This window comes from Sciurus carolinensis, unplaced genomic scaffold (assembly GCF_902686445.1).
Source record: "Sciurus carolinensis unplaced genomic scaffold, mSciCar1.2, whole genome shotgun sequence".
Classification (NCBI taxonomy): Eukaryota; Metazoa; Chordata; class Mammalia; order Rodentia; family Sciuridae; genus Sciurus; species Sciurus carolinensis.
In genome coordinates this window covers 635,297-661,504 of record NW_025920210.1, presented here as the reverse complement: position 1 = coordinate 661,504, position 26,208 = coordinate 635,297, and the positions used below count along the sequence as shown (strand labels likewise).

The 26,208-nt window shown below is 65.5% G+C and overlaps 1 protein-coding gene across 4 annotated transcripts; it reads right to left on the bottom strand.

Annotated features, from left to right (window-relative positions):
* On the bottom strand, nt 1-24,910 carry Wnt9a (Wnt family member 9A). Of its 4 annotated transcripts, none has more exons than XR_007106842.1 (5): nt 24,734-24,910; nt 4,583-4,839; nt 3,701-3,963; nt 1,224-1,762; nt 1-1,072 (listed from the first exon to the last, which is right to left on the bottom strand). XR_007106842.1 is itself a non-coding variant. In XM_047537995.1 (5 exons), exons 1-5 carry the CDS (start codon nt 24,826-24,828, stop codon nt 1,052-1,054), a joined length of 1,098 nt encoding a protein of 365 aa, XP_047393951.1. In that variant the 5' UTR covers nt 24,829-24,910; the 3' UTR covers nt 1-1,051. The 4 variants fall into 4 exon arrangements, 3 of the variants coding, with proteins under 3 accessions (XP_047393951.1, XP_047393953.1, XP_047393950.1); XM_047537995.1 differs by having other exon boundaries at nt 1,301-1,762; XM_047537997.1 differs by having other exon boundaries at nt 1-994; nt 1,301-1,762.
* Between the last annotated feature and the right edge of the window lie 1,298 nt (nt 24,911-26,208).

Sequence of the window (26,208 nt, the reverse complement as noted above, 5' to 3'; positions counted from 1 at the left end):
CTCTGTGTGCACGGCCTACACCCCACGCGGCAGGGCTGCAGGGCTGGGGCTCAGCCCCTGCAGGTGTAGACCTCCTCTCGCTGTGTGCACAGCCTACACCCCACGCGGCAGGGCTGCAGGGCTGGGGCTCAGCCCTTGCAGGTGTAGACCTCCTCTCGCTGTGTGCACTGCCGGCACTCCATGCCCCAGGGCTGGAGGGCTGGGGGCTCAGCCCCTGCAGGTGTAGACCTCCTCTCGCTGTGTGCATGGCTACACCGCATGCGGCAGGGCTGGAGAGTTGGGGCTCAGCCTCTGCAGGTGTAGACCTCCTCTCGCTGTGTGCACAGGCTACACCCCACATGGCAGGGCTGCAGGGCTGGGGCTCAGCCCCTGCAGGTGTAGACCTCTTCTCGCTGTGTGCACGGCCTACACCCACGCGGCAGGGCTGCAGGGCTGGGGCTCAGCCCCTGCAGGTGTAGACCTCTTCTCGCTGTGTGCACGGCCTACACCCCACGCGGCAGGGCTGCAGGGCTGGGGCTCAGCCCCTGCAGGTGTAGACCTCTTCTCGCTGTGTGCACGGCCTACACCCCACATGGCAGGGCTGCAGGGCTGGGGCTCAGCCCTTGCAGGTGTAGACCTCCTCTCGCTGGTGCACGGCCTACACCCACGCGGCAGGGCTGCAGGGCTGGGGCTCAGCCCCTGCAGGTGTAGACCTCCTCTGTGTGCACGGCCTACACCCCACGCGGCAGGGCTGCAGGGCTGGGGCTCAGCCCCTGCAGGTGTAGACCTCCTCTGTGTGCACAGCCTACACCCCACGCGGCAGGGCTGCAGGGCTGGGGCTCAGCCCCTGCAGGTGTAGACCTCCTCTCGCTGTGTGCACGGCCTACACCCACGCGGCAGGGCTGCAGGGCTGGGGCTCAGCCCTTGCAGGTGTAGACCTCCTCTCGCTGTGTGCACGGCCTACACCCACGCGGCAGGGCTGCAGGGCTGGGGCTCAGCCCTTGCAGGTGTAGACCTCCTCTCGCTGTGTGCACGGCCTACACCCCACGCGGCAGGGCTGCAGGGCTGGGGCTCAGCCCCTGCAGGTGTAGACCTCCTCTGTGTGCACAGCCTACACCCCACGCGGCAGGGCTGCAGGGCTGGGGCTCAGCCCTTGCAGGTGTAGACCTCCTCTCACTGTGTGCACGGCCTACACCCACGCGGCAGGGCTGCAGGGCTGGGGCTCAGCCCCTGCAGGTGTAGACCTCCTCTCGCTGTGTGCACGGCCTACACCCACGCGGCAGGGCTGCAGGGCTGGGGCTCAGCCCTTGCAGGTGTAGACCTCCTCTCGCTGTGTGCACTGCCGGCACTCCACATAGCAGCACCAGCGTACCTGGCACTGGCAGGGCCTTGTCACCACCCGGCTCTGCGTGTTGTGGCCGCGGCCACAGCAGATGCTCTCACAGTTCTTCTCACGGTGGCACCTGCGGCCAGCTGTGCCTGGGGAGAAGCGGCCGGCCAGGCAGAAGCTGGGTGAGTCATCCAGGTGTACGAGCTCGGGTGTGCGGGGCAGTGGGTCACCACTGCCGGCCCCTGAGGCCCGGCCCCGCGGTGGGGCGATGGCGCCTGCCTCTCCAGTGGCCTCGTTGGTGGTGCTGCCCACCTTGAGCGCCGTCTCGTACTTGTGCTTCAGGTGCTTGCCCACCTCGTGGAAGGGCGCCAGCTGCCGCCAGCAAGTCCGCACCGTGCAGGAGCCCGACACTCCGTGGCACTTGCAGGTGGTCTCCACCCCGGCCTTGATCACCTGCAGAAGGCAGTAGAGGTGAGCGGCATGCCAGGTGGGCCCGAGGACCAGAGGACAGACCAACCGCCCACTCAGGGCTGGACTTCACCGTCCCTCACCCACAGCAGACCCAGACCTGGCCAGCAGGGGTCACCACTGTCTATCCGACATGGAGCCTCCACTCGCTGGCCCAAGCCAGAGGCCACCCAGGACTGAGATCCTATGACTGACCTGGGCTTCCAGGCAGCCCCGGCAGACCCCTGAGTAGACGCCATACCCTGCTGAGACACCGTCCTGCCTGGCTGCCCAGCCCTCTGCCTCCTCAACACTGAGGTCTCCTGTGTCTCAGAATGTCACTCACTGGACAGGCCGGATACGTGTGACCGGGCCCAGTGGACTGCATCTGGGCTGACCGTGTCCCCACCAGTTGATGGGGACCACACAGGCATGGCCCAGAGCCCCCGCTGCTGGTCCGCAGACCGCGGAGGGGCAGATCCACTCCAGTGAGAGCAGCTTCCAAGAAGGAAGGAGACGCCACCTGCTGGGACAGCCTCCTCTCGGGAGCAGGCGCGGCTGAGCACCAACATCCGCGTCTGGGAGGAGGCTGGTGCTTCCTCTTCCAGACTGGGGCCCGAGACGGGCTGGCTTTCCCATGGGCTCTCCAGCTGGACCTCCTGAGTCCTGGGGCAGAGGCAAGTGGGGAGGGGAGAGGCGCCCTCCCAGGCGGGCTCCGAGGCAGACCACTGAGCTCCCACGTGGCCGCAGGAGGGCAGGCTGGAGGGGCTGAGAAATGCAGCACCCTCCCCTCCTACGGCCATGGGACTCCACTCTGGGGTGCTCTGCAGAGAAACCTGGCGTCATTAAAACGTGGCTGCCTTCTCCGCGCTCCCTCATGTTCGGACTCTTCCTTAAGGGCCCACAGAGGGTGACTGGGGAGGGAGGGGTCAGGCACAAAGGAGAGGCAGGGCCTGGCCTGGAACTGCATCTGCCCTCGGCCTCCCGGCCTGCCAGCCCTGCTCCAGAGCCCTGACCCTACAGTGAGCAGGTGACCAGAACTCCGCCTTCCCAACAAGGAGCAACTCTCAGGCACAGTCTGGCCTGAAGCCTTCGGGGGTCTGGGCTGCTCAGGGTCCGGGTCTGGGTGCTGGGGCTTTGTCCAGTGTTCGTCTGAGTTGGCATCTACCCTTCCCTCCCGGGAGTGAGCACCAGGAGCTGCTGGTGGGGAGCCATGTGAAGGACAGACAGAGCCAGGTTCACTGGGCCCCAGTCTGCAGTCCAGAGCCCCCAAAAGGGCTACTGGAGAGCTCGAAAATTTCTTTTTCTGAAACTTGAGTCCTTTAAGTTGGGTCTCTTATCCCTCTACTCAGAGCCTGGCCACAGATGGGGTGGCAGAACAAACCTGGACGGACCTGACTTGGGAGAATGGGTTCTGCACCCCAGACCTTTCCCAGGTTCCCCAGGCCACACACTCCCACTGTGGCTGCTCCCAACAAACAGTCTGGTGACAGGCCTGAGGGACACCCTGGCAGGAGGGGCACATCCGAGGGTCGCACCCAGCTGGCTCCTCACAGACCAGCCCATGCACCTCTAGCTCCTCCTTTCCACAGGGCACAGCAGGGGAGGTCTCACGGGGCACCAGAGGGCATCCTGTGTCCAGCTGCTCACGTTCCAGCCCACACCCTCACCCAGCCCCTTCCACTCACCCTGGCCCCGCCCACTGCACTCCAAGCTCCACCCACTCTGCGCCCCGCCTCCCCACCTGCCCTGAACCCAACCTGCCCTGTTTGGCCCCGCCCACTTACCCTGCCCATGCCCACTGCTCCAAGCTCCACCCACTCTGCACCCCGCCTCTCCACCTGTCCTGCCCTGCCTGGCCCTGCCCACTCGCCCTGGCCCCGCCCACCCCTTCCCTCCTGCACTCACCCCCCACCCCCACTCCCCCCCCCCAGCTCCACTTGCCTTCACGCCCACCAGGTTGTTGTGGAAGTCCACACGGGCTCGCAGGTCCTTGCTCGACCGCCTGCCCAGGAACTCCTTGACGAACTTGCTGCTGTACTTGAGGTTGTCCCCACAGCCGCCCCACTGCCAGGCCTCGCGGTTCTCCAGGTCCGGGGCCTCGTCGCACGTGCAGCGCTCCATGCGTCCCGCACTGCACGCCTTGGCCAGGGCATGTGTCAGGCCAGCCGAGGAAATGGCATAGAGGAAGGCGGTCTCCTTGAAGCCTGGGGTCAGCAGGGGCAGGTCAGCGAGGTCAGGTGGCCAGGCAGGCCCCTGGACTCTGCAGCCCACTGGAGGTTCCCATGTCACACACAGCTGCAGCCCAGCCTCACTGTTGCTGGGCAGGGTATGAGGTGCCGCCTGCCTGGAGGGTGGGTCCCTGGGAGGGCAGGAGGTGCTGCAGCACGCCCGGGGTGCCCTGGCCTCGCGTCCCCGCCAGCTCCTGGTGCTCACTCCCGGGAGGGAAGGGTAGGTGGTCTTGTCCTGGCAGTGCTGGGGATGGCTCCGTGCAGGGCCTCACTAAGCATCTACCCAGAGCCACCTTGAGTCCTCGGTCTGTGGAGGGGGTCCAGCCTCCGTTCCCCAGGTGGAAGGAGGCAGGAGAGGGGAGTCTGTCCTTGGGCCCTGTCAGAGACTGAGCAAAGACGTCCTGTGCCTCCAGGGAATGGAGGGGGCCAGAGGGAGGTGAGGGGGCGCCCAGTGCCGGCCCAGCTGCTGCCGGAAGCCAGCCTGGGCTACCGGGACCCAGCCCTGAAGGGATGCGCGGGATGTGCCCCCTGCCCTGAGGCCCTACCTCTGCCTCGCGGGCTCTCGGCCAGACCTGGGCAGGCCCAGGGCACTCACCGCGCTTGAGCAGGCTGGCGCGGTAGCGGCCCTCCAGGGAGCAGTTCCAGCGCTCGAAGCGGAACTGGTACTGGCACTCGAGCGCGCTCATGCTCACCGCCTCGACCAGCGTCTCCGCCACACCCGGGTCGCGGCGGCACATGCGCCTTTGCTTGCGCTCCAATTTCAGCCGATCACAGGCCTTGTAGTGAGCCTGGGCAGCCGTCTCAGGCTCCAGGGTCAGCGGGAGGATGGTCAGGGGCTCGCTGCCAGTCAGCCTGGGGAGGGAGAGGCAAGAGTGAGCCCGCTCCAGCCAGGACCGCGGAGGCTGGGACAGAAGAGCCATCCCCCAGGGCCAAGCGGGGGAGGGTGGCCGTGGGGCAGGGTCCCGTCCACACCGGCCACACTGCCTAGACCCTTGAAGCCCCCCTCCCTGATACGTCCCACCCGTAACACACAGCCAGGCTCAAGCTGCAGCAGGGAGAAAGGGCCAGATCCAGGCTGCAGCCTCGCTGATGTGCGTCTGCACCCCTCCCTGGCCTGGGGACCCCCTCTGCTGTCGCCAGCTGGGGGTGCCCCATGGGTCTGTGCCCTCAGCGGCGGGCCTTGGCTTGCTCCTTCCTCCCTGCCCTCTGCAGCCTGAACAGCTGCCCTGGTGATCCAGGTGGGGTCTTTCAGCCATGGGAGGGGCAGGACTGGCCACCAGAGTGACCAGACGGTTCCCAGTGAAGCCACTGCAGGGGATCCTCGCTCTTCACAGGAAGGCCGGGAAGCTGATCCCCCAGCCTCACGACCCAGGAGGGGCCGTCCTCCTCCCCTCGCAGGCATGGACCTCCTGCCCAGCCCCTTGTGCCTCCTTCCTCCAAGCTCAGGCCTGCTGGGCCCCACGTCCCCCACAGCAGATGCAACCCCTGAACGTGTCCACCAGGCCCCTGCCCAGGTGCACAGACGTCCAGGCAGAGCCTGCTCCACGCTGAGTCAAGGCCTCCCAGCCTCTGTGCTGAGCCCTGACCCGGCAGCCCACAGCCCTGCTCCATCCCAGGACCACAACTCGAGCTCTGCCCTGGGCATCACCCACAGCCTCGGCTCCCCACGCGGGCAGGCTGCACACACACCTCCTGCCACACCCAGGCCTCCAGCCCTGGAGAAGCAGCAGCACACGGGCAAGGCTAAGCCCCCGCCCCAAGCCCACAGGAGACTGTCCCCCTGCCCCTCGGTAGCTGGCAGTGCTGCCTGCCCAGGCCCCTCTGGGCATGATCTGGGATACCAGCTTTGAAAGGTGGCCCTCATCTGAGCCCCCTGCAGGGCGCTACGGAATCGCACGGAGGGTGGTCTGCACTGAGGGCCAGCGGTCACTGCAGGGATGCTTCAGCCCCACGGAGGGGCAGGGCCCTGGTAGCACCGGGCGGGGATGCGGCCTGCAGCAGTGCAGAGGGGTGCCAGGGAGGGCCACAGTGGGCACAGGCAGCGCCTCCAGGGAGAGGCACCTGGGAGCCAGAGCCCCCAGGTTGGAGGGAGGCCTCGGGTTTGGAGGAGCTGACAGGGCAGACGGGCCTAGAGCCCCACCAAGTCTACTCCATCTGAGCAGAGGACCTCCAGGAGTACCGAAGGCCACTTGTGGACATCCAGGCCTCACCAGGTGGCTGAGCTCAAGATGGCTGCAGCCTCAGGGCCCTCAGAAACCAGGGGTGGAGCGGGCTGGGGACGGGACCTGGTGGCCACCCAGCATACAGAGAACCAAGACAGGCCGCGTCACAACCCAGACTCAAGGCACTCACACCGTGGAGACCTCCGTCCCCAGACAGGACGTCAGAGCTGGGCTCAGAGTGCAGCCACCCAGACGGGCCTCAGCATCCGCCTCCACATGCCACGGCCTCCACTCGCCGAGACACTCCTGCATCCAGGGCGCCACTGAGGCAAGACCCTCAGGGGGGCACGGTGTGCACGGTGTGCTTGGAGCTGCAGACGCGGGAGGGGCACGAGGGGGCAGGCAGAGGGGGATCAAGACAGGCGGGGGACGGGGCCTGGGCAGGACTCCCGACACACAGCAGACCGCAGGGGTGGGGACCGTGCTGCACCCCGTACCCCGTCTGCTCATGGCCAGAGGCCACTCCCTCAGGTTAACGGGCCAGCCTGACCCACCCTGAGAGGACCCAGGAGCTCGCTCCCCCCAGGGCCTGTCCCACCCTGTAAGAGGGGACCCAGGAGGTCAGGTCCCCCCCTGAGCTGGCCTGTCCCACCCTGTAAGAGGGGACCCAGGAGGTCAGATCCCCCCTGAGCTGGCCTGTCCCACCCTGTAAGAGGGGACCCAGGAGGTCAGGTCCCTCCCTGAGCTGGCCCGTCCCACCCTGTGAGGACCCAGGAGGTCAGGTCCCCCCCTGAGCTGGCCTGTCCCACCCTGTAAGAGGGGACCCAGGAGGTCGGGTCCCCCCTGAGCTGGCCTGTCCCACCCTGTGAGGACCCAGGAGGTCGGGTCCCCCCTGAGCTGGCCTGTCCCACCCTGTGAGGACCCAGGAGGTCGGGTCCCCCCCTGAGCTGGCCTGTCCCACCCTGTAAGAGGGGACCCAGGAGGTCGGGTCCCCCCTGAGCTGGCCTGTCCCACCCTGTAAGAGGGGACCCAGGAGGTCAGGTCCCCCCCTGAGCTGGCCTGTCCCACCCTGTAAGAGGGGACCCAGGAGGTCGGGTCCCCCCTGAGCTGGCCTGTCCCACCCTGTGAGGACCAGAAGGTCGGGTCCCCATGGCAGCCTGTGCTCTCCACTCTGCCCTCGGCTGTCCCTGCTGTGGCTCTGGGTGTAGACTCAGGGCACAACTGTCCTAGAGGCTCGGGTCCCCAGCCAGGTGCCAGGTGAGCCCCAAGAAGGGGCAGGCAGAGGGGAGCGGACGGGGCTGTGGCACATGGTGCAGGAGGCCCCAGGGCTGAGGAGTGGCCTCCATCTGCTCAGGACACGGCTCCCCCATACAAACATCGCCGGCTAAGAATGACCCGTGGAGTAGTGGACAAAGGACGGGCATTCCCACGATGACCTAGACAGCAGCACTGCTCTCTGACTGAACCAGCTGGTGTAGAAGAAGAACTACATTTGATTGAAGTATTTAAAAAAAAAGTCTCTACACAGGAAAAAAAAAAAAGGAGCTAAGAGAATATTGGAAAAATGTAAGTGTGCGCCTTGCACCCTGCAGCAGACTCTGCGAGCACGCCATGCGTGCCTGCATCCGTGACATCTGCTTTCTATAAATGAACCACAGGACTCGGTCGAAATGGACAAAGTAGGCAGAAGAAGAGGCGTGTGTGCGTGGCACAGGAGGGCGACTGCGGCGAGAACCGCGCCCTGCGTGTCCGGTGGGCGTCGGAGGAGCAAGACGGCTTCCCTGACTTAGCATCAGAACGGCCCGCGCTAGCGGAGTTCACGCTCTGTGTGTCGGCTCAGAACCAGACACGGGGACACACTAGAGGAAGCGCGGAGGTCACCAGGCGCAGGGGAAGCCAGCACTGCTCTGACGACGGCACCTGCAGGACAGGAGAGCAGCCTGCCCTGGCCGGGCCCCGGAGCGCGGCCACGCACTCCTCCATCCACCACCTGGCCTGCGAGTCTGCCCTCCCCAGGCCCTGGGGTGGGCGAGGTCACCGGGCGGGAGCCTCGCCATGGGCGAGCTGAGAACCCCACGTCCTGCGGTCCTCGCACAGCCACAGTTTGGTCAAGTGGACGTCCAGGAAGGACGCTGGGCACGCTAGGCCTCAGCCAGAGGTGTGAAGCCAGCATTAAAGCAGCAGCAGGCACGTGTGCAGCAGAGCAGGGCACCCAGAGGCGGGTCGGAGCCCGGCACAAGGCGGACGCCACCTGCGGACGCCCAGGACAGGGAAAGACCTGCCACAGGTCACTGGGGCCCGGCCTCGCCTCACGTCGGCGAGCCGTCCCTCTGCCCGCCCGCCCCGCACGCCGGCCCGGGGGGCTGGCGTCTGCCCACGGGACCAGCTGTCCTCCTCACGAGGCCCACCTGCTGCCAGGCTCAACGCAGCTGCCACCGGCCCCAGCGGGCAGCCTGCCTGCGACGGGGCAAACAGAGCCAGGGTCCCAGGCTGCAGAGCCCAGCACGCCCCCTCCTGGTGGGACGGCAGCTCCCTGGGCACAGGCCCTTCTGCCCAGCTTGCAGCTGGATGGCACAACGGGCACCGCCTCCCTGAGGCGTTCCTCTTCTAACCTCGAGGTCGCAAGTCACCAACACACAGACCCAACTGGAGCAGGTCGGGGAGTCAGGACCTCAGCCTGAACTATGAAACCGCTGGAGGAAAACGGGAAACGCAGACAACACTGGTCTTGGCAGCGACGTCCTGGACATGACCCCGAAGCACAAGCAGCGTGGACAACGGTAGAAGACGGGAGGGCACAAGCGGAAGGGCTGCGTGGCAACGGACAGCCAACAGAGAGGGGCCACCCTCAGAGGCGAGGGCACTCCCAGACCACAGGGAGACTCTGAGACTGGGCCTCTCTAAGACGCTGAGGTTGGCCTCAGATCTGTGATCCTCCTGCCTCCGCCTCCCAAGCAGCTGGGATTGTAGGCAGGCGCCATCATACCCAGCTCAGAATCGTACCTCTGATAAGAGGTTAGTATCCAAAACACATGAGGAACTCCACTCAGGAGCAAGAAACAACCCAATTAATAAACGGGCAAGAGAGGTACACAGACATGTCTCAAATGAGGATAAACAGAGGGCCAACAGGACGTGAAGAAATGCCGATGGTCAGGGAGTGCACCGCAGAACCCCACGGAGACGCCTGCACTCCTGGAAGCACAGCTACTGCAAGGACAGCAGGTGGTGGGCGCAGGGAAGCGGTGTCCTGGGTGGGAGGTGAGCCCGTCCACCACCGTGTCCAGTCCAGCAACGTGCTGTGGGTGCGCCTGCAGAGGGCACGGTCAGCACGTCCTAGAGGCACCAGCACTGCTGCCCACAGCACCAGACACAGGAGCAGCCCGGCCCATCTGCCAGCTGATGAAGGAAAGCTGGCCCGTCCACAGGGCGTGCTCACGGCCATCCAAGAAGCAGCGCGCTGGAGCCGGGTCATTAGGCGGTGTGCAGTAGGTCAGGCACAGAAAGACGGGACTCCGCGAGCGAGCACCCTCCGGGGGCAGGAGGGGTTGGCTTCCGCTAAGCAGGAAGTGCGTTTGGGACGTCAGCCACGCGCGGCCATCTGGGCCTCTCACTACGCGGGGCAGTGGGTGAGGACGCGGCCCTCAGCCCTTCGTGGGGACCCTGTCACTTCAAAGTGGAGGTGCGGGAAGGCGGTTTGAACAGCCACTGCCCTCACATCACGAAGGGCTTCCAAAGCGCCTGCCTCTGCTGACACACGGGCGTCCACGGGGTCTGCCCTCGCCACGGCACCACGGGCTGGCCTCCTCGGAGCCCCTCCTGCAGGCGCCGGGCAGTCGATGGGGAGCTGGCCCCAGCACACGGGGCTCCCGGGTCTGCGTGCCTGGACGCAGGCAGCCCTGCCCGCCTCTGCTGCAAGTCCCGGGCCTGCGGATGACGAGTGGACGCTTGTGCTGGCCGGCTCTGCAGCCTCTCTGGCAGGCGGCTTCCGGTGCTGGCGCACACCACTGTGCAGAGAGGAGCCTGGCTTCTTCATTTTCTTAAATCTATTCTTATTATTCTTTTGATTTTCAAACTTGTCTTGGTTAGCGACAGGTTTTCAGGGGTTTCGGCGGAAGGACAGTTCGGTGTGTGACTGAGCAGCCGCATTCCTGGTCGCACAACGTGGTGCTCCGAGCCGCCCGCACGCCCGCACGCGCAGCCTGTTCTCTGCCGGGCGCCCCGCGTCTCCCTGAAGTCCGCAGCTGGCGACCCACCCACGCTCTGCTTCCTGGGCTGCCTGTTGAGGCCTTGCGTACCCGCGACCACGCGGCCCGCCCCACTGTGCAGGGTGGCCGCGCTCCCCGCGCGGCAGTTCAGCAGCTGCAGGGCACGGGTCTTCCGCACGCTGCCCACCGTGGCCAGGGCTCTCTAGCCTCTGCACCCTCCCTTTCCAATCCTTCGGCCTGGCTTGGCCGCTGTGTGTGTCTCTCTTGGTCCGGAGAGTCCTGGATGCCACGCCGCAGCCTCAGCCGGCTGTCCTCCAAGCACGGCCTCCGGAACACAGCACTGCGGTCCTTCAGAGGTGCCCCTGGCCGGCAGGAATGGCCATGCAGCCAAGTCCCGCTCGCTGACAGTGAGGAGACACCGTGGGGGCTTCCGTCACGCTGGTCTCCCTCCCCGAGCCCCGCACGGCCCCTGCCACCAGACGCAGCCAGCCAGCACGAGGACAGCCCCAGACAGCGGTGGAGACCAGAGGAGCCAGCGCAGGACACAGCCACAGCGCCAGACTCCGACCGCTCCGTGAGGGGAACGGTCTGCCAGAGCAGCCAGAATCGCTGTGGTTTACGCAAGGGGGAGCACAGGCACCCCACCCTGTGCTTGAACTTTTGTGGAATGCTTCTGACACCTCACACTGCTAAGCATGACTCTTGATCACCCTGGATCAGGTGGAAGTTCCCTGTGGTTCCTAGCTCACTAAGAAGCTTTCAAAATCCTTAAAATGGGCTGGTGCACACCTGTAATCCTAGTGACTCAGGAGGCCGTGCCAGGAGGATTGCAAGTTTGAGGCCAGCCTCCGCAATTTAGTGAGGCCCAAAGCAACTTAGTAAGACCCTGTCTCAAAATAAAAAAATAAAAGGGCTGGGGATGTAGCTCAGTGCTAAAGCACCTCTCTGTTCAATCCCCAGCATGTAAAAAGAAAAAAATCCGTAGGTGGATGTTGCAAGCCACCGAACGCCACCCTGCCCCGTTAGAGACACAACTCTAACCCTGCCCTGCTCGGGGGGGGCTGCCCCAGGACTGCGCTGCTGTTGGAAGTGCTGCGTTTCTGCAGTGGACCAACCAACGCTTCCGTCCTGCTCTGGGCCCACAGACCATCTCTGGGAACCTCACCCAGGATTTCCGCCAGCGTTCTCCGGTTTCTTCTCGGGCTCTTCCGCCCAGTCCCAGTGTCTTGGCAGGTGCCTCTGAATCTCCTGGAAGAGCTGGTGCCAGGAGATCACGTCCTCTCCGTTATCTGGAAGAACCTGCCATAAAGCCGCCGAGGCCGATTCTCCTGGTGGAGTGAGTTCCGTCCCAACCCCATTCCCCCTCGCTCTGAGCAGTCTGAGGTGGAAGTCACGGACCACGAGATGCACTAAAGCCCTTCTCACACTCACACACGTGTGGCCACCACCGTCGAGCTGAGGGCCCTCTCGTCACCTCAGCAAGGATCCACCTGCTCTTCTGCCACAGGCCCGTCCACCCAGTCACTTTGGGTCTCAGCAGACGCTCCTGCTCTGGACGTGACTCTGACTGGGTCCAAGGGCAGTGGAGCCTCCGTGCCTGGCTTGCTTCACTGGCTACAGTGCCCACCAGGTTGGTCTCCGCATGGACAGGTCAGAACGGCCTTCGGTAGGATGGAAGTACCCCGCCAGGGCATGGCCATGTTCTGCATCCCATGTGTTAGGGATGGACCCGGGGCCAGGCCTGCTGCTCCACCACCACGCATGAGCCTGTGGGACGCACACGTTTGAGGGAAGAGCTTCCGCTTTTCTTGGGTACACACCTGGGAAGGGGCACGACAGGTCAAAGGGAGCTTCCTGTGTAGACTTCTGGAGAACTGTCAGCAGGTTTTCCAAACTGGCTGCCCCGCTTTCCATCCCTAGGCAGGGAACGCATGCTCCGGAATCCCCCGTCACGGGACAGACTCGGACAATTCCTGGGCTTGCTTCCAAGATGATCCGCCACTGCCGCTACAAGCGGGGCACCAGCTAAATGCTGGGCACACTGCCTGCACCATCTTCCTTCAGGAGCCTTTGGGGTCGGCTTGTGACGCTCCTCCTGGAACAGGGACTGAGGACACGAGCTGTCCTCACGGCAGTTCCTCCTAACCTATTGTCTGAGTCCTGGCACCTGGCAGAGAGCAGGATCCAAGTCACAGACCAGGGCAGCAGAGAGAGCCACAGACCAGGGCAGCACAGAGCCACAGACCAGGGCAGCACAGAGCCACAGACCAGGGCAGCACAGAGCCACAGGCCAGGGCAGCAGAGAGCCACAGACCAGGGCAGCACAGAGCCACAGACCAGGGCAGCACAGAGCCACAGGCCAGGGCAGCAGAGAGCCACAGACCAGGGCAGCAGAGAGCCACAGGCCAGGGCAGCACAGAGCCACAGACCAGGGCAGCACAGAGCCACAGGCCAGGGCAGCAGAGAGCCACAGACCAGGGCAGCACAGAGCCACAGGCCAGGGCAGCACAGAGCCACAGGCCAGGGCAGCACAGAGCCACAGGCCAGGGCAGCAGAGAGCCACAGACCAGGGCAGCAGAGAGCCACAGGCCAGGGCAGCAGAGAGCCACAGACCAGGGCAGCACAGAGCCACAGGCCAGGGCAGCACAGAGCCACAGACCAGGGCAGCAGAGAGCCACAGACCAGGGCAGCAGAGAGCCACAGGCCAGGGCAGCACAGAGCCACAGGCCAGGGCAGCAGAGAGCCACAGGCCAGGGCAGCAGAGAGCCACAGACCAGGGCAGCACAGAGCCACAGGCCAGGGCAGCAGAGAGCCACAGACCAGGGCAGCACAGAGCCACAGGCCAGGGCAGCAGAGAGCCACAGACCAGGGCAGCACAGAGCCACAGGCCAGGGCAGCAGAGAGCCACAGGCCAGGGCAGCACAGAGCCACAGGCCAGGGCAGCAGAGAGCCACAGGCCAGGGCAGCAGAGAGCCACAGACCAGGGCAGCACAGAGCCACAGGCCAGGGCAGCACAGAGCCACAGGCCAGGGCAGCAGAGAGCCACAGACCAGGGCAGCACAGAGCCACAGACAAGGGCAGCAGAGAGCCACAGGCCAGGGCAGCACAGAGCCACAGGCCAGGGCAGCACAGGGAGGCATCCTGACTGGGTGCCATACAGAGCCCTCTTCTTCCTCCCACTCCCTCTCTGCGGAGCCCCACCTGGAGTGTGTCCCCAGCCTCTATCTCTATACCGTCGTAGCCTGGTGGCCTCTTACCGGGGCCTCCCCAACGGCTCTTAACCGAGACCCCAGTCCAATCCTCCTCACGCACTGCACTCTGGGCCTGGGGTCCTGTGCTGTTGGTCCCACCTGGCGGGGTGGCCGCCCTGTCCTGTGCTCTGCCCTCTCTGCTGGCCTGTTTTCCCTCTGCTCCTCTTGACTCTGCTCGCGTGTTCCCTGGTTCCTCGGCCGCCCTCAGCACGGGGTCTGGCAGTTCCGCTGCCTCCCCGTCTGGGTCCCTGGGCACCCCGTGCCCAGGTTCCTGCTGTTGGGCACTGCAGTGCCATCTCGGGCCCAACAGGACGGTTTCTTTGGTCGGCACCGTCCTGTGCCCCTCACAGGGCCTCGCTCTTTCCCAGGGCCTTCTGCCCTTGGAGCTGGTCCGCCCCGCGCGCCCAGGGCGCCAGCTGCACTGGTTTGCGCGACTGCTCTGCAGCCTGTGGCTCTGGTGCGTGAGATCCTGACGTGCTGCGCGGCTGGGCAGATGCGTTTGTGCTCTCTGCCTGGAAGACTCCGGGCTTCCTGGCTCTTCCTGTCCTGTCCCTCCCCTGGGTGCAGGAGGCATGGCCCCAGGTTTCTGTGGCTCCTCACCACGCTGCCCTCTGGACAGTTTCTTGTGACCAGGCTCTGGTTTCTCACTCCCGCCAGCAGCTGCTCGTCTCTGACTGACGGTCCCCGGCCTGGCTGGCCTTCCAGACGTGCTGGGTTGGCGACTGCGTCTCTCACTCTCACAGGTATTCCAAGCCTGGCTGCTTCGCCGTTTCTCTTGATTTTTGTTTTCCTGGCCTGGTCGTCGGCCTTCTCGGGGCACAGTGAGAAGCGCTGTCCCGCTCTGCCTGTGGTGTGGCGCTGGGCCTGGGCTGTCACCTCTGAGGTCCCAGCCCGGGGTCACGCGTGGTCCTTATCCTTCGCCATGCGCAGGTTGCTGAATTTAAGAGCCTCAGCGGTCGACGTCCTGAAGCAGGCTAAGCCTCGCAGGGGTCAGGTGTGCGCCCACAGCGCACGGCGCAGCCACGGCCTGGGCAGGACCCCGCAGACCAGGAGCGTGGACCCTCGAGGCAGCTTCCCCGGGACGGGGTTAAGGCCAGAGAAGCGCGTCCTTGTGGGAAAGGCGAACGCAGGGCAGGGGGCTGCATGCAGAAGGGCAGGCGCGGGAGGGACGCGGCCTCACCCCAGGACACCACAGCCCCAGCAGGCTGCGGCTGGAGGCGGGACCTGGCGACAGCCTTCAGAGGGAGCCACGTCTGGCTGCAGAGGTCCTGCAGGGGCGGGAGGCCGACCCTCCTCACCGTGGCAGCTCGTTGGGCGGGAGGCCGACCCTCCTCACCGTGGCAGCTGGTTGGGCGGGAGGCCGACCCTCCTCACCTTGGCAGCTGGTTGGACGGGAGGCCGACCCTCCTCACCTTGGCAGCTGGTTGGACGGGAGGCCGACCCTCCTCACCAAGGCAGCTGGTTGGACGGGAGGCCGACCCTCCTCACCGTGGCGGCTCGTTGGGCGGGAGGCCGACCCTCCTCACCTTGGCGGCTGGTTGGGCGGGAGGCCGACCCTCCTCACCGAGGCAGCTGGTTGGACGGGAGGCCGACCCTCCTCACCGTGGCAGCTGGTTGGACGGGAGGCCGACCCTCCTCACCGAGGCAGCTGGTTGCAGGAGCAGCCTCTGGGGTGGGGGCAGCCAGGTCCCCAGCGACACCAGGGCAGCACCCAGGGCACCCAAGACCAAGGCCAGAAGGCGCCTGGGCTGCACCCATGACCCAGCAGCACTCTGCACATCACCTCGGCCCTGCCTGGGGGCCAAGATGGTGGTCTCGGGGTTCCCACTGGCTGGGGGGTCCGAGTACTCCCAGCGGCAGCAGGCCTGGGCCTCTGCTGGCCCTCACTCTGCGAGCCGGCCCACACCAGCCTCCTTCAGGGTGAGCCTCGTCCTGGGCCCTCAACCTCCCTTCAGCTCGGCCGCCCCGGACACATGCAGAGAACGGCACTGTGTGCACGGGCACCACGACGGGACGCGCCCGCCGGCCCCAGGACCGCGCGCACGCCCACCAGCACACATGCACACAAGCTCCCATAACACCTCCCACCCGCGCACACACACACACACACACACACACACACAGGTATAACTAACATGCTCGCACACATACCATACACACACCCACAGAGGTACAGACACACACATGCTCACACACACCCCCCACATAGGCACGCCTGCACACACACACATACACACCCCTACAGACACACCCACACACACACACCCCAGACGCAGACATATCCCCACACATTTGCACACACACACATACCCCCACACATTTGCACACACACATACCCCCACACATTTGTGCACACACATACACACCTCCACACACTCAAACACCCCTACAGACACACCCACACACACACACCCCAGATGCAGACATACCCCCGCACATTTGCACACACACACATACCCCCACACATTTGCACACACACACATACCCCCACACATTTGCGCACACACACATACCCCCACACATTTGCACACACACACATACCCCCACACATTTGCGCACACACACATACCCCCACACATTTGCGCACACACACATACCCCCACACTTTTGTGCACACAGACACCCACACAGAGACACACACGACACAGACACACACCCCCACACTCACACACATGCACAATTCACTCACTCCTGCATGGACACACATCCATTCTAACCCATGCTGTGAAATACACACACATGCACACGTGTCACATGTGCATCATGTGCCCACATATGCACAGACTCCACACACACCCCTGTGCACACGTGTGCACATGTGTGCACAGGGTGCAGCCTTACTTCCTGGGAGGGGACTCTCCGAGCCAAGTGGCCCTCGCTGCTGGTGGTGTCTACACAAATGCCCACACGCCTTGAGGCCGCCCTCAGTGCCCGGCCTGCTGGGCACCCCGTCGGCTCCAGAGGCAGGACACCGAGGGGGCTGGGCTCAAGTGCCGTGGCCAGGGCTGCAGAGCCCCCGCAGGACAGCGCCAGACCGGCACCCGCTCCTCAGGAGGGTCTGTGGCGGGGGCCTGGGGCCACGGCCAGCGCCCACCCCAGGCTGCCTTCCAGGGAGGGTCCCGCAGGCTGCATGGGGCGCCCGCAGTCCCGGCTCCGGCCGCTCGAGCCCGCTCCCTCCCGTGCCGTCGTCAGCCGCAGCTGGGGAGGGTGAGATGCCTTCTGGAAAGGGGGACGCGTCTGGGCCGGGCAGCAGTCGGCGCACGGCACACGTGACGGTTCCACACCACGAAGTGGGTTCCGGGCAGCCCCGGCCTCCGCTGGGGAGGTGTGACCTGGGAGGTCACAGGATGGCTCCGAGTCCTGGAGGCTGGCTGGAGCAGAGAGGCCAGGGCTGAGAGGCCGGCAGCCCACCCTGTCCCAGCTTCTGGGGAGGCCCATCTGACCAAGCCGGGGCCCCTGGCCCGCCCCAGGCAGACCATGACGGCAGTGTGCCCAGGCACCTGAGCCGTGAGCTCCTCCCCAGGAGATGGAAGGAGGCCAGGTCCCCACCGCCGCCCCGGCAGCCCTCTCTGCTGCCAGCAGGCCCGGCCACCCCGCTGGCCACCCTGCCCGGGAACCCAGCTCCCTCCCGGCCAGGGCAGTGGAGCCAAGGCTGCAGTCCCTGAAGCCGCAGAGCCCCGCCCGCGGACCTCAGCCTGGCCAGACAGCGTTCAATTTCTATGTGAAACAAAATCAAAACAAATTCCAGCTCCGAGGAACCGGGGCTGAGATTAACCCTCCACCTGCCCCACGGCCTGCAGCTCAGGCCTGCCCGTGGCCAGCTTCTGACCTGAGCATGCTGTGTCCTGCAGGGCAGCAGACAGCCGGTGCCCAGAGAAGCCGGGCCCAGGCAGGGACACCTGATCGCCAGGGACGAGGAGGGCTCCCGAGCACCCCATTCCCACCACCGGGGAGCCAAACGAGCAGGCAGAGGACACATACGCAGCCAGGACCCCAGAACCAGCTGCCCCCTGCAGGCCCACGGCTGGAGCCTAGGAGAAGCGGCCCCGTCCACCCTCTCAGTGAGCCTGCTGCGTCCCACGGCAGCACCTGGGCCTCAGGGCTGTGCACTGGACCCCTGGGGAGGAGAGGCTGTAGAGGCCTCCTGGAGGGGCCACCTCTGCCCGTAACCGCGGCTCCCGTGGCCCTCAGATGGCCGCGGCCACGGGGCAGGGCAGCGTGGGACCTGGGTGCATCAGTCCTCCCAGAGCTGGCTCTCCCCAAGGCGCCCAGTGACCCAGGTCTGGCTGGCTGGCACTGCAACCTGGGGCTGCAGCCTCCGCCGGGCCTCTCCGCCGGGCCTCTCCGCCAGGACAGCGGGGCCTGGTGTCCGGGCCTGGGAGCCCTGGCAGCATCTCCTCACGGCCAGGCCTCCCGCCCACTTCCCCTTGGAGGAAAGCAAGCGCGGCTTGTGGCTTGCCTCTCCCTCACCTCGTCCGGCAGCCTGGCCAGAGGCACTGGGCCTGCCAGCTGGGCGGCGGGGTTTCCTCCTGTGGGCAGTGAAACCAGGCCAGCAGGGACCTTGCTGGGAGGGGTGGGCCTACAGGGCCCAGAGCAGGGGCGGCCTGGAGCCACCCAGATCAGTGGGTGCAGTGAGGCTGTCCCCAGACACCTGCCCTGGGCTGGGCCTGGCCAACGAGGTACTTCCAGGTCAACCCCCACAGGAGAACCAGGAGGTGGCCGCCAGGCCAGGCCAGGCTCCGACGCCACCCCTGTGGCCATCCACACACCAGGACACATCCTCACGGTGGTCTTGGAGACCACTGCGGTCCACCATCCACGCACTAGGAGGTCAGGTCACCCCTGTGGCCATCCACACACCAGGACCCATCCTCACGGTGGTCTTGGAGACCACTGTGGTCCACCATCCACGCACTAGGAGGTCAGGTCACCCCTGTGGCCATCCACACACCAGGGCCCATCCTCACGGTGGTCTTGGAGACCACTGTGGTCCACCATCCACACACTAGGAGGTCAGGTCACCCCTGTGGCCATCCACACACCAGGGCCCATCCTCACGGTGGTCTTGGAGACCACTGTGGTCCACCATCCACACACTAGGAGGTCAGGTCACCCCTGTGGCCATCCACACACCAGGACACATCCTCACGGTGGTCTTGGAGACCACTGTGGTCCACCATCCACGCACTAGGAGGTCAGGTGGCCTGGCAGCTGGGGGCATAGAAGCTCAGGGTAGGCGGCCAAACCTCCACTAGGCCATGACCAGCAGGTGTGGACACAGCTCAGCTACAGCCAGGGCCAGCCAGGGCCAGCCAGGAAAGAGGTCTGGACTACTGCTGGACAAATGCACGCCATGAGCCCCGCACAGTGGCAGAGGGGCAGAGGGACCTCAAGGGCCTCGGCTGTCAGGAACCTGTGGGCAGGGGACAGTGTCCACTCGGAAAGGACTCAGAGCAGGCCTCCTGCTTTCCCAGGGTCAGCTACCCAGGAAAGACAAACGTAGCTGTGCTGCTGGGGGCGTCTGGAGGAGAGGGCGACCCAGCAGCCTCCAGGACAGGGGAGGCCCGCAGGCCACAGGTGAGGCTGGAGAGGCAAAGGACACCCTTCACCCTGGCCCTGCCAGGAGCTGGACACTGGTCAGGAGGGCACCCCCAACGGCACACCCTGGGGTTCAGGGGGCCTGGCTTCATCCACGGCCACCCAAAGGCTCATGCCAGAAGTCTGCCTGGTCCCCAGACAACTGGGCTGGTCCTGAGCCTGCTGCAGCCTGCTGGGCACCAGCAGGGCACCCGGTCACCCAGCACAATGCACAAGGGGAGCCAGGTGCCCGGAGGCTGACTGAGGCCGAGTGCCGAGGCCTGTCACCAGGTGTCCCTTCTCTGCAGCCAGCAGCAGAAGCCAGGCGGTCCTCACGCCCCGTCCACCCACCTATCGGCCAGTCACCCCGGACTCAGGGCCCTGGGAGGAATCTGGACTTGTGCATTCTTTTCTCCAGTAAAAGTCACCCACATGCCTCTCCTGGGATGGCCACAGTCCAGGGTGGGGGTGGGACAGGGCTGGCAGGAGCAGGCCCTGCCCTTGGGGCGTCTGGACGCTGACTGGCACCCCCTGGGTCCTGGGCAGGGCAGGACCCGAGCCGCTGCAGCAGGAGGCAGCGCGTGTGGCGAGGGTGGGAATGGGATTAGGCAGCTGACTCCCCGTCCAGACGGCCCGGCTGTGGGCAGGACACCTGCTCACACAGCTGAGGGGGACCAGGTGGCCGGCACTGCCGCCTCACCGCAGACCCGCCACGGGGCTGCCCTACACCACGCTCCTGGAGGGAGCTCCGGGGAGCCTGCGGACCCTCGCCGGGGGCCAGGGAAGACCCCCGCATCCCTGGGGCAGGCTGAGGACAGATGCGGGGCCTAAGTCCCTCTGTGCTCCACACAGGGGCTCCCCACCACCCCACGCCTGCCTGCCCGGGCACCGCAGTCCTCCTGCTGGTCACCAAAGACGAACACCATGTCCACACCCATCTCCCCAGCCCCCAGAGCTTTCCTTCTCTGGCCAGAGGCCTGGTCTGCTTGTGACCACTGACTCGCGCACTTTCAGGCTGCTTCTGAGAGGCAGGCGGCCCTGTGGTTCCTCACTCCCTGCCCTGGATCCCTCCCTAGCCCTCGGCTCCCACAGGCTCCTGGGGGGTCCTGACCTGGGGTCTCTGTGGACAGCACCCACCTACAACGTGGTGGCCACTCCTAATCAGGCCTGGCCTTCCAGTTGGCCCAACCCCCTCCCTCCCGACTTCCCCGCCTGCCCACTCTGTTCAGAGCAAGAGCCCAGGCCTCAGACACCCTGCCTGCCAGCCTCCCTGCTCCATGTGCCTCCGCCACACTGTCCTCAGCACCAGGCAGCCTGGGGATTCTACCTTCAGGCCCCTCCCACCTTACCACCTCTCCAGGGGCCAGCTGAATACCCCTTGACCAAGCAGCGGTCAGACTGGGCGCACGGCCTGGTGCCAACCCCAGCCAGGATCAGCACAGAAGCAGGCGGTCGGGTGGGGATGCGGGGTGGTGCCGTCCCCCACCCTTCACCCTGAGGGGTCTGACGCGAGCCCCAGGCAGGAAACACAGCATCCTCCACCCCCCTCTGAGAACAGGCAGACTCAAGAAATTCCTGTGAACCGGGGAGGCCTCCAGACGCCCACCACACGCTAGGGCAAGGGCCAGCCTCACGGAAGGCCCCTGGGGGTCAGGGTAAGGGTCCGACTGCTGAGGGATCAGAGACGAGGTTCTCCTCCCAGAGAAAGCCAGAGCAATTGAAGAGCACCGACAACTCGACAGCAAGGACAGATGACCTGGCCAACAGGCAAGGGACCAAGGGTGCTTCTCCAAAGAAGAGACACAGGCCCAAAAGCCAGAGAACGTGGCTCCGCGTCATCAGCCACCTGCTAAGTGTGTGTCGACACCGCAGTGAGACGCCACTCACACCACGAGGGTGGCCAGAACCAGGAAGATGTAAGCGTCGGAGAGGATGCGGAGGACAGCCCAGTGCACGCTGCAGGAAGGCCAAATGGCATGGCCACTTGGGATAACGACTTGTCAGCTCCTCGGAGTCAGACCCGGAGTGACCACGGGACCCAGCAACCCCACTGCTAGGTGCGTACCCCAGGGGACTGAAGACACACCTCTGCTCAAGGAGAGAAGCACTCCCACACCCCTGCTCAGCAACAGCGTCCGGAACAACCAGACAGTGGGAGTGACCCAGCTGTCAGCTGACGGGCACTGTGGAGCACCTGTCTGCTCGTCCCAGGGAGGACAGCCGGATGAGGGGCAAGCACCAGCCAAGCCAGAGGTGGGGGACCCTGGAAATGACCCCCAGGGAGGAGCCAGACCTGGAAGGCCACCCAGCATGTGCTTCTGTTTACGTGAGGCGTCCAGAGCAGGAAAATCCGTGCAGACAGCAGAGTAGCGGCCATGGGGCCAGAGGGGAGGGGAGGGGGCTGGGTGTCGGACAGGAGGTTCTCAGGGCAGAGGGTAAGGTTCTGGAACTGGACAGTGACGGCGCCGGTGGACCAACAGCACCAAGCTGGACGAATCAGATGGGAGGGGTTGTACCCACCCAGCCTCAGCAGGTCCCGCTCCACCCAGCACCCACGCCCCCTCGGAAGCACCCAAAGCCTGCCTCTCATGCTGGTTAAGCCCCTGACCCACGCTGATGTCTGGCCTGCTGTGGGGGCCTGGCTGGAGACCCCAGGCCTGGGCTCGGTGGGAGAGGTCTCCCCCAGGCTAGGCCTAGCCCTGCCCCTTCCACGCGGGCTCCCAGCCACAGCAGGCCAGAGAGGAAGCCCTTGCCTGCAGCACTCCCGCAGGGCGCCCGCTCCCGCCTGTCTCCCAAGTGGCCTGCAAACATTCCCGGGGTGATGCAGAGGGCAAGTGGCCAGACCCCAAACCTAGCCTCCTGTCTTCTAAGAAACCACGAGGAAGGCCCCATGCGCCCAGGGCCCTGCAGGGGCTGGCTCTCTGCTGCACAGCATCCCAGGAAGAGGGCTGCAGGAACAGCCCCGAGACCTTGAGGCCTGGACTCCATACCCTTCTGAATACAAACGGCCCAGCAGAGGCGCCTCCCCACCCTGTTCTAGACTTTCAGATTCATCCCCTCACCTGAGAACTCTGGGAGACGGGTAGGGGACAAGGAGGCAAAGTCTGAAACCCACCCTCGCAGCCACCAGGGGAGGGCCTGGGTCTGTGACTTGGGGCTGGGCAGACAGACCCAGGAGCACAGGCACGTTGGCAGCCCTGGGAGAGCCAGATGGTAATGCCACCTGCTAATCAGGCTGAGATACAGAGCTGGGCCAAGGGAGGAAAAGAGGAGAGCCCCTTCGGCACGGCCAAGGGCCAACTGGAGGGGTCCATTAGTGGGGTGGCCAGAGGCCTAGAGAAGGGAAGGGCAGCCTAAGGTTGGGTTGCAGCTCAGGGAGGGGGCAGGGAGGGCTCCCGCTGGCCACGTGACCCTCCCCGGGGCCAGCCTCTCCTCTCTGGGTTCCTGGGCTGTAACTGGAGCTGCGTTCCTGCCTGGGAGCCTCGTGCCAGGCAGAGCTTTGCGGAGGGGGAAGGGAGAGAAGCGCCCTGGATTCCAGTTTGTTCTCCCCACTCCCTGTGCACTCCAGGCTGGGGAGGGGTCCCCAGCACACCATGCCTGCAGGGAGGCTCCTCCTCCAGCTCGGGCCCTCGGGAGCCCACCTCCTCCCTCGGCTGGGCTAGGAGCAGGACTTCTGGACATAGGACGGCCTGCGGTACATCTTCTCCCCTGCTTCCCTTCCTCTGCAACATTTTAGGAATCAACTCAAGGGAGGGCTCTCCCCTGCTTCCTCTGAGCTCTGGCTCAGGGAGGAACCCACTCCTGGTCCATGAGAATCCCAGTGCCCCCCTGACTCTGGGCCCCTACAGAGACAGCTGTCCCCTGGGGCAACGCATCTGCTCCTCCCTCAGCGGACAGCCACCAGGAGAGCTGCTCTCGGGCAACACTCAGAAGGCCTCCCTTGAGGGGTTCTTGAGACCATGCAGCTGGGCAGAGGGGCTGTGTCAGGAGACACAGTGGTGCTGAAGCCGTCACCATCTGAAGCTAGCCAGCAGCCAGGAATCATCGGAGCTGTAACACACAGGCAGGTCTGAAACCGCAAAGCTCAGAGATGGAGGCCCAGAATCCCATCCCGCTCATCTCCGAGCGTCTGAGCAGCTCCAGGCAGAGCAAACCTGCTGCCCAGACAAGCCCAGGGTGTGTCAGAAGCCTAGTGAGCAGAGCCTCATGGCTGAGCTGGAGAGAGTAAGGCACAGCTGGCGGATAAGGCTGTGACTCACGGTGGACCTGTGGCCAGGCGGCCATCCTCTGGCCCTCCCTCCTGCCCGGGGTGAGGCTCAGGGCTGCACAGATGGCGGGCAGGGGTGTGTCAGCCCAAGACCAGGGGCTGTACCCACAGTCTGAGCCAGGAGAGGGCCAGGGTGGGGACCCCAGGGGAACCAAGACACGAAGTTGACCCTGGGAGACAACCCAGGAGAAAGGAACAGACAGAAAAGGAGGAGAAAGAAAAACACAAAGGGAAAGTTTCCCATGAAAATATTTTATTTTCTTTGAGAACAGGATACACCTGCAGGGCTCCTTGGCCCAGCCGGCCTCTCCCTGCCCCGGCGGGTGCCAGATTCCTGGATCAACGGGGCCCTCTGCCGGCGAGGCCGATGCACGCGCCGCGCCTGGGCCAGAGGCAAGGGAACAGGTGACCGCGGAGGGCGGCGGCCCAGGAGCGCCCCAGGGCGCCCGGGACGCCGATTACGACCCGAGGGGCCAGCCAGGGCTCCCAGGGGAGGCGCCCGGGGATTCGGGAGAGGGCTGGGGCGCTGCCTCACACGCTGCCACTCTGGACCTCCGCACGCCCCAAGCGCGGCAAGGGTCCCTCTAAAGGTCGCTGGGTTCAGGCATCCCAGACCTGAGAAAGAGGGAGGAGAGCGGGAGGAAGGGAACTAGAGCGGGAGACAGGCGTGCCGCCGCCGCCAACTGCTATGTCCAAGACCCGAAATTGCGGTGGCGACCCCGCGGGACAGCGGCGTCCACTGCCCTGGCCAAGTCTCACAGACGCGCTCCCGAAGGCCGGGGCTGGGGCCCGGGCGGGCGTCAAAAGCAACGCGCAAGAAAAATAAATTTCTCCAGCTTGGAGGGTTTTCTTTCCCCCTTTGGGGCTCAGCGCAAGGAACATCTGGATTTTGTACGTATTTTTTTTGTTGTTGTTAAATTAACTTCTCGAAGACAGAAAGGGGGGTGGTGGGCAAGGGCCGGAGGCTCCAGCCTTTTGGCAGGAACGCCGCGGCCTAAGGCGCCGACGGCGCCGACGCTGGGGTCAGTGAAGACCGCGACCCTGAGCAAGCCCGTCGGGCATGCCGGCCTCTCCACCCCAGTGCGCGGCGGGGGACACAGACCCACGGATCGAGCGACGCGCGAGCCGCAAACAAACAGCTCCAAGCAACCCGGCGGCCCCGCTGAGCGCCGGCCCGGGCACCCCGACCGCGCGGCCCCGGGGCTCCGGGCGCCCCCGGCGCCCCCGCCGCCCCCGCCGCCCCCGCCCGCCTGCGCGCGGCCGCCCGCCCAGGGCACCTACCCGAAGTAGGCGGCCGAAGGGCGCAGCGCGGCGAGCAGCAGCGTCAGCCCGAAGGCCGCGGCCAGCCAGCGCGCCAGCAGGGACCCATCCAGCATCTTGCCGCGCCGCGGCGGCTGACCATCGCGCTCCCGACTCCGCGCAGGGTGCGCCGCGGCCGCCGCCCTCTTATAGCGCCCGCAGCCGCGGCCGCGGGGCGGGGCGCCGGCCAGCTGGCCCGGCCCGCCCCGCGCCCGGGAGGAGGGGTCACGCCGGCGCCGGGGGCGGGCCGAAACCCGAGCCGCCGCCCCGCCTGCCGCCCGCTCCGGCCCGGCCGCTCCCGGGCGGGTCCGGGGCGCGCCCGCCGGCGGGGGAGGGAGGGCGCGCGGGAGCGGCGACCCGGCGGGGCCGCAGCGGAGGGAGTGCGCGGGCCGGGCCGGGCCGGGGCCGGGGCCGGGGCCGGGGTGGGTGTCCGCACGGGACCGCCCGGGGCAGAGCAGAAGCTGGAACTCCGGGGAGCCTCGGGGAGAATTTGGGGCGGGTGTGTGTCGGCCGCCTGGGGCTAGGAGGCCAGGGGCCGGGGCGGGAAGGGCCGGAGAGCCGGGTGCGGCTGCGGGGAAACTTGGACCGCCGGGCCGGGGGTGGGGGCGGGGGGGACAATGGCGCGGGGCAAAAACGCGGGCGCGAGTCCAGGACTCGAGAAGCTGTTGAGTCTGGGGCCGCAGCTGTGGGCGCGGAGCGTGGGCACTGCCCCCGCGCTCCCCGGGAAGCTAAGTAAGAAAAGGAAACGGAAACGGGACCCCCAAAGAAGGAGAGTCAAGAGGCTCTCCCAAGAGTGGCCACCGTGGCCGATTTTGGACTGGGTGCGATCTGGTCCCTTGGGGCTTCAGACTCTGCATCCTTAAGTTGAGCAAGGAGAGCCAGCAACCGAAGTCACCGCCAGCCCTGACCATCAAGCAGCGGTTCTCAGAGCCCATGACCTCACCATCCATGAGGACTGTAAATGAAGGGTTACTCTTGGGGACCAAGGTGCTGGGTCGTGGAAGCATGGACTGCCAGTGCCTCATCTCAGGTCCGGTTCTGGAACGAGAGCATGATGATGTGAGAGACTTCAAAGCCTAAATTAAAACAGATAAACAGTTACAGAATTGACCACTGGACTGACCTTGGCATTGAGAAGGCTCAAAAGTCCTTCTTTTTTGGACAGGAGGCATTGTGCGTGTGTGGTCAGGGGGGAGGCACACGGCAAGGAACTGGAGATCAGAGCTGCCTGGTCCAGAAATGTAGGTGCCCTGGAAGTGCCAGCTTCCACACCTGGGCATCTTCAGTGCCTGAAGCAGCCCATTACTGAAGCCATTGCAGAGCTGGGGACCCAGAGCGTGGGTCTCAGGGTCCTCTGACCACAAGGGGGCGCTCTGCTGCTTGGAAGGAAGGCCCTAGCATGGGCCAGCACCCTTTGAAGTTGGAGGAGCTGATTCTGGCGCAGTGACCTCCCAGTC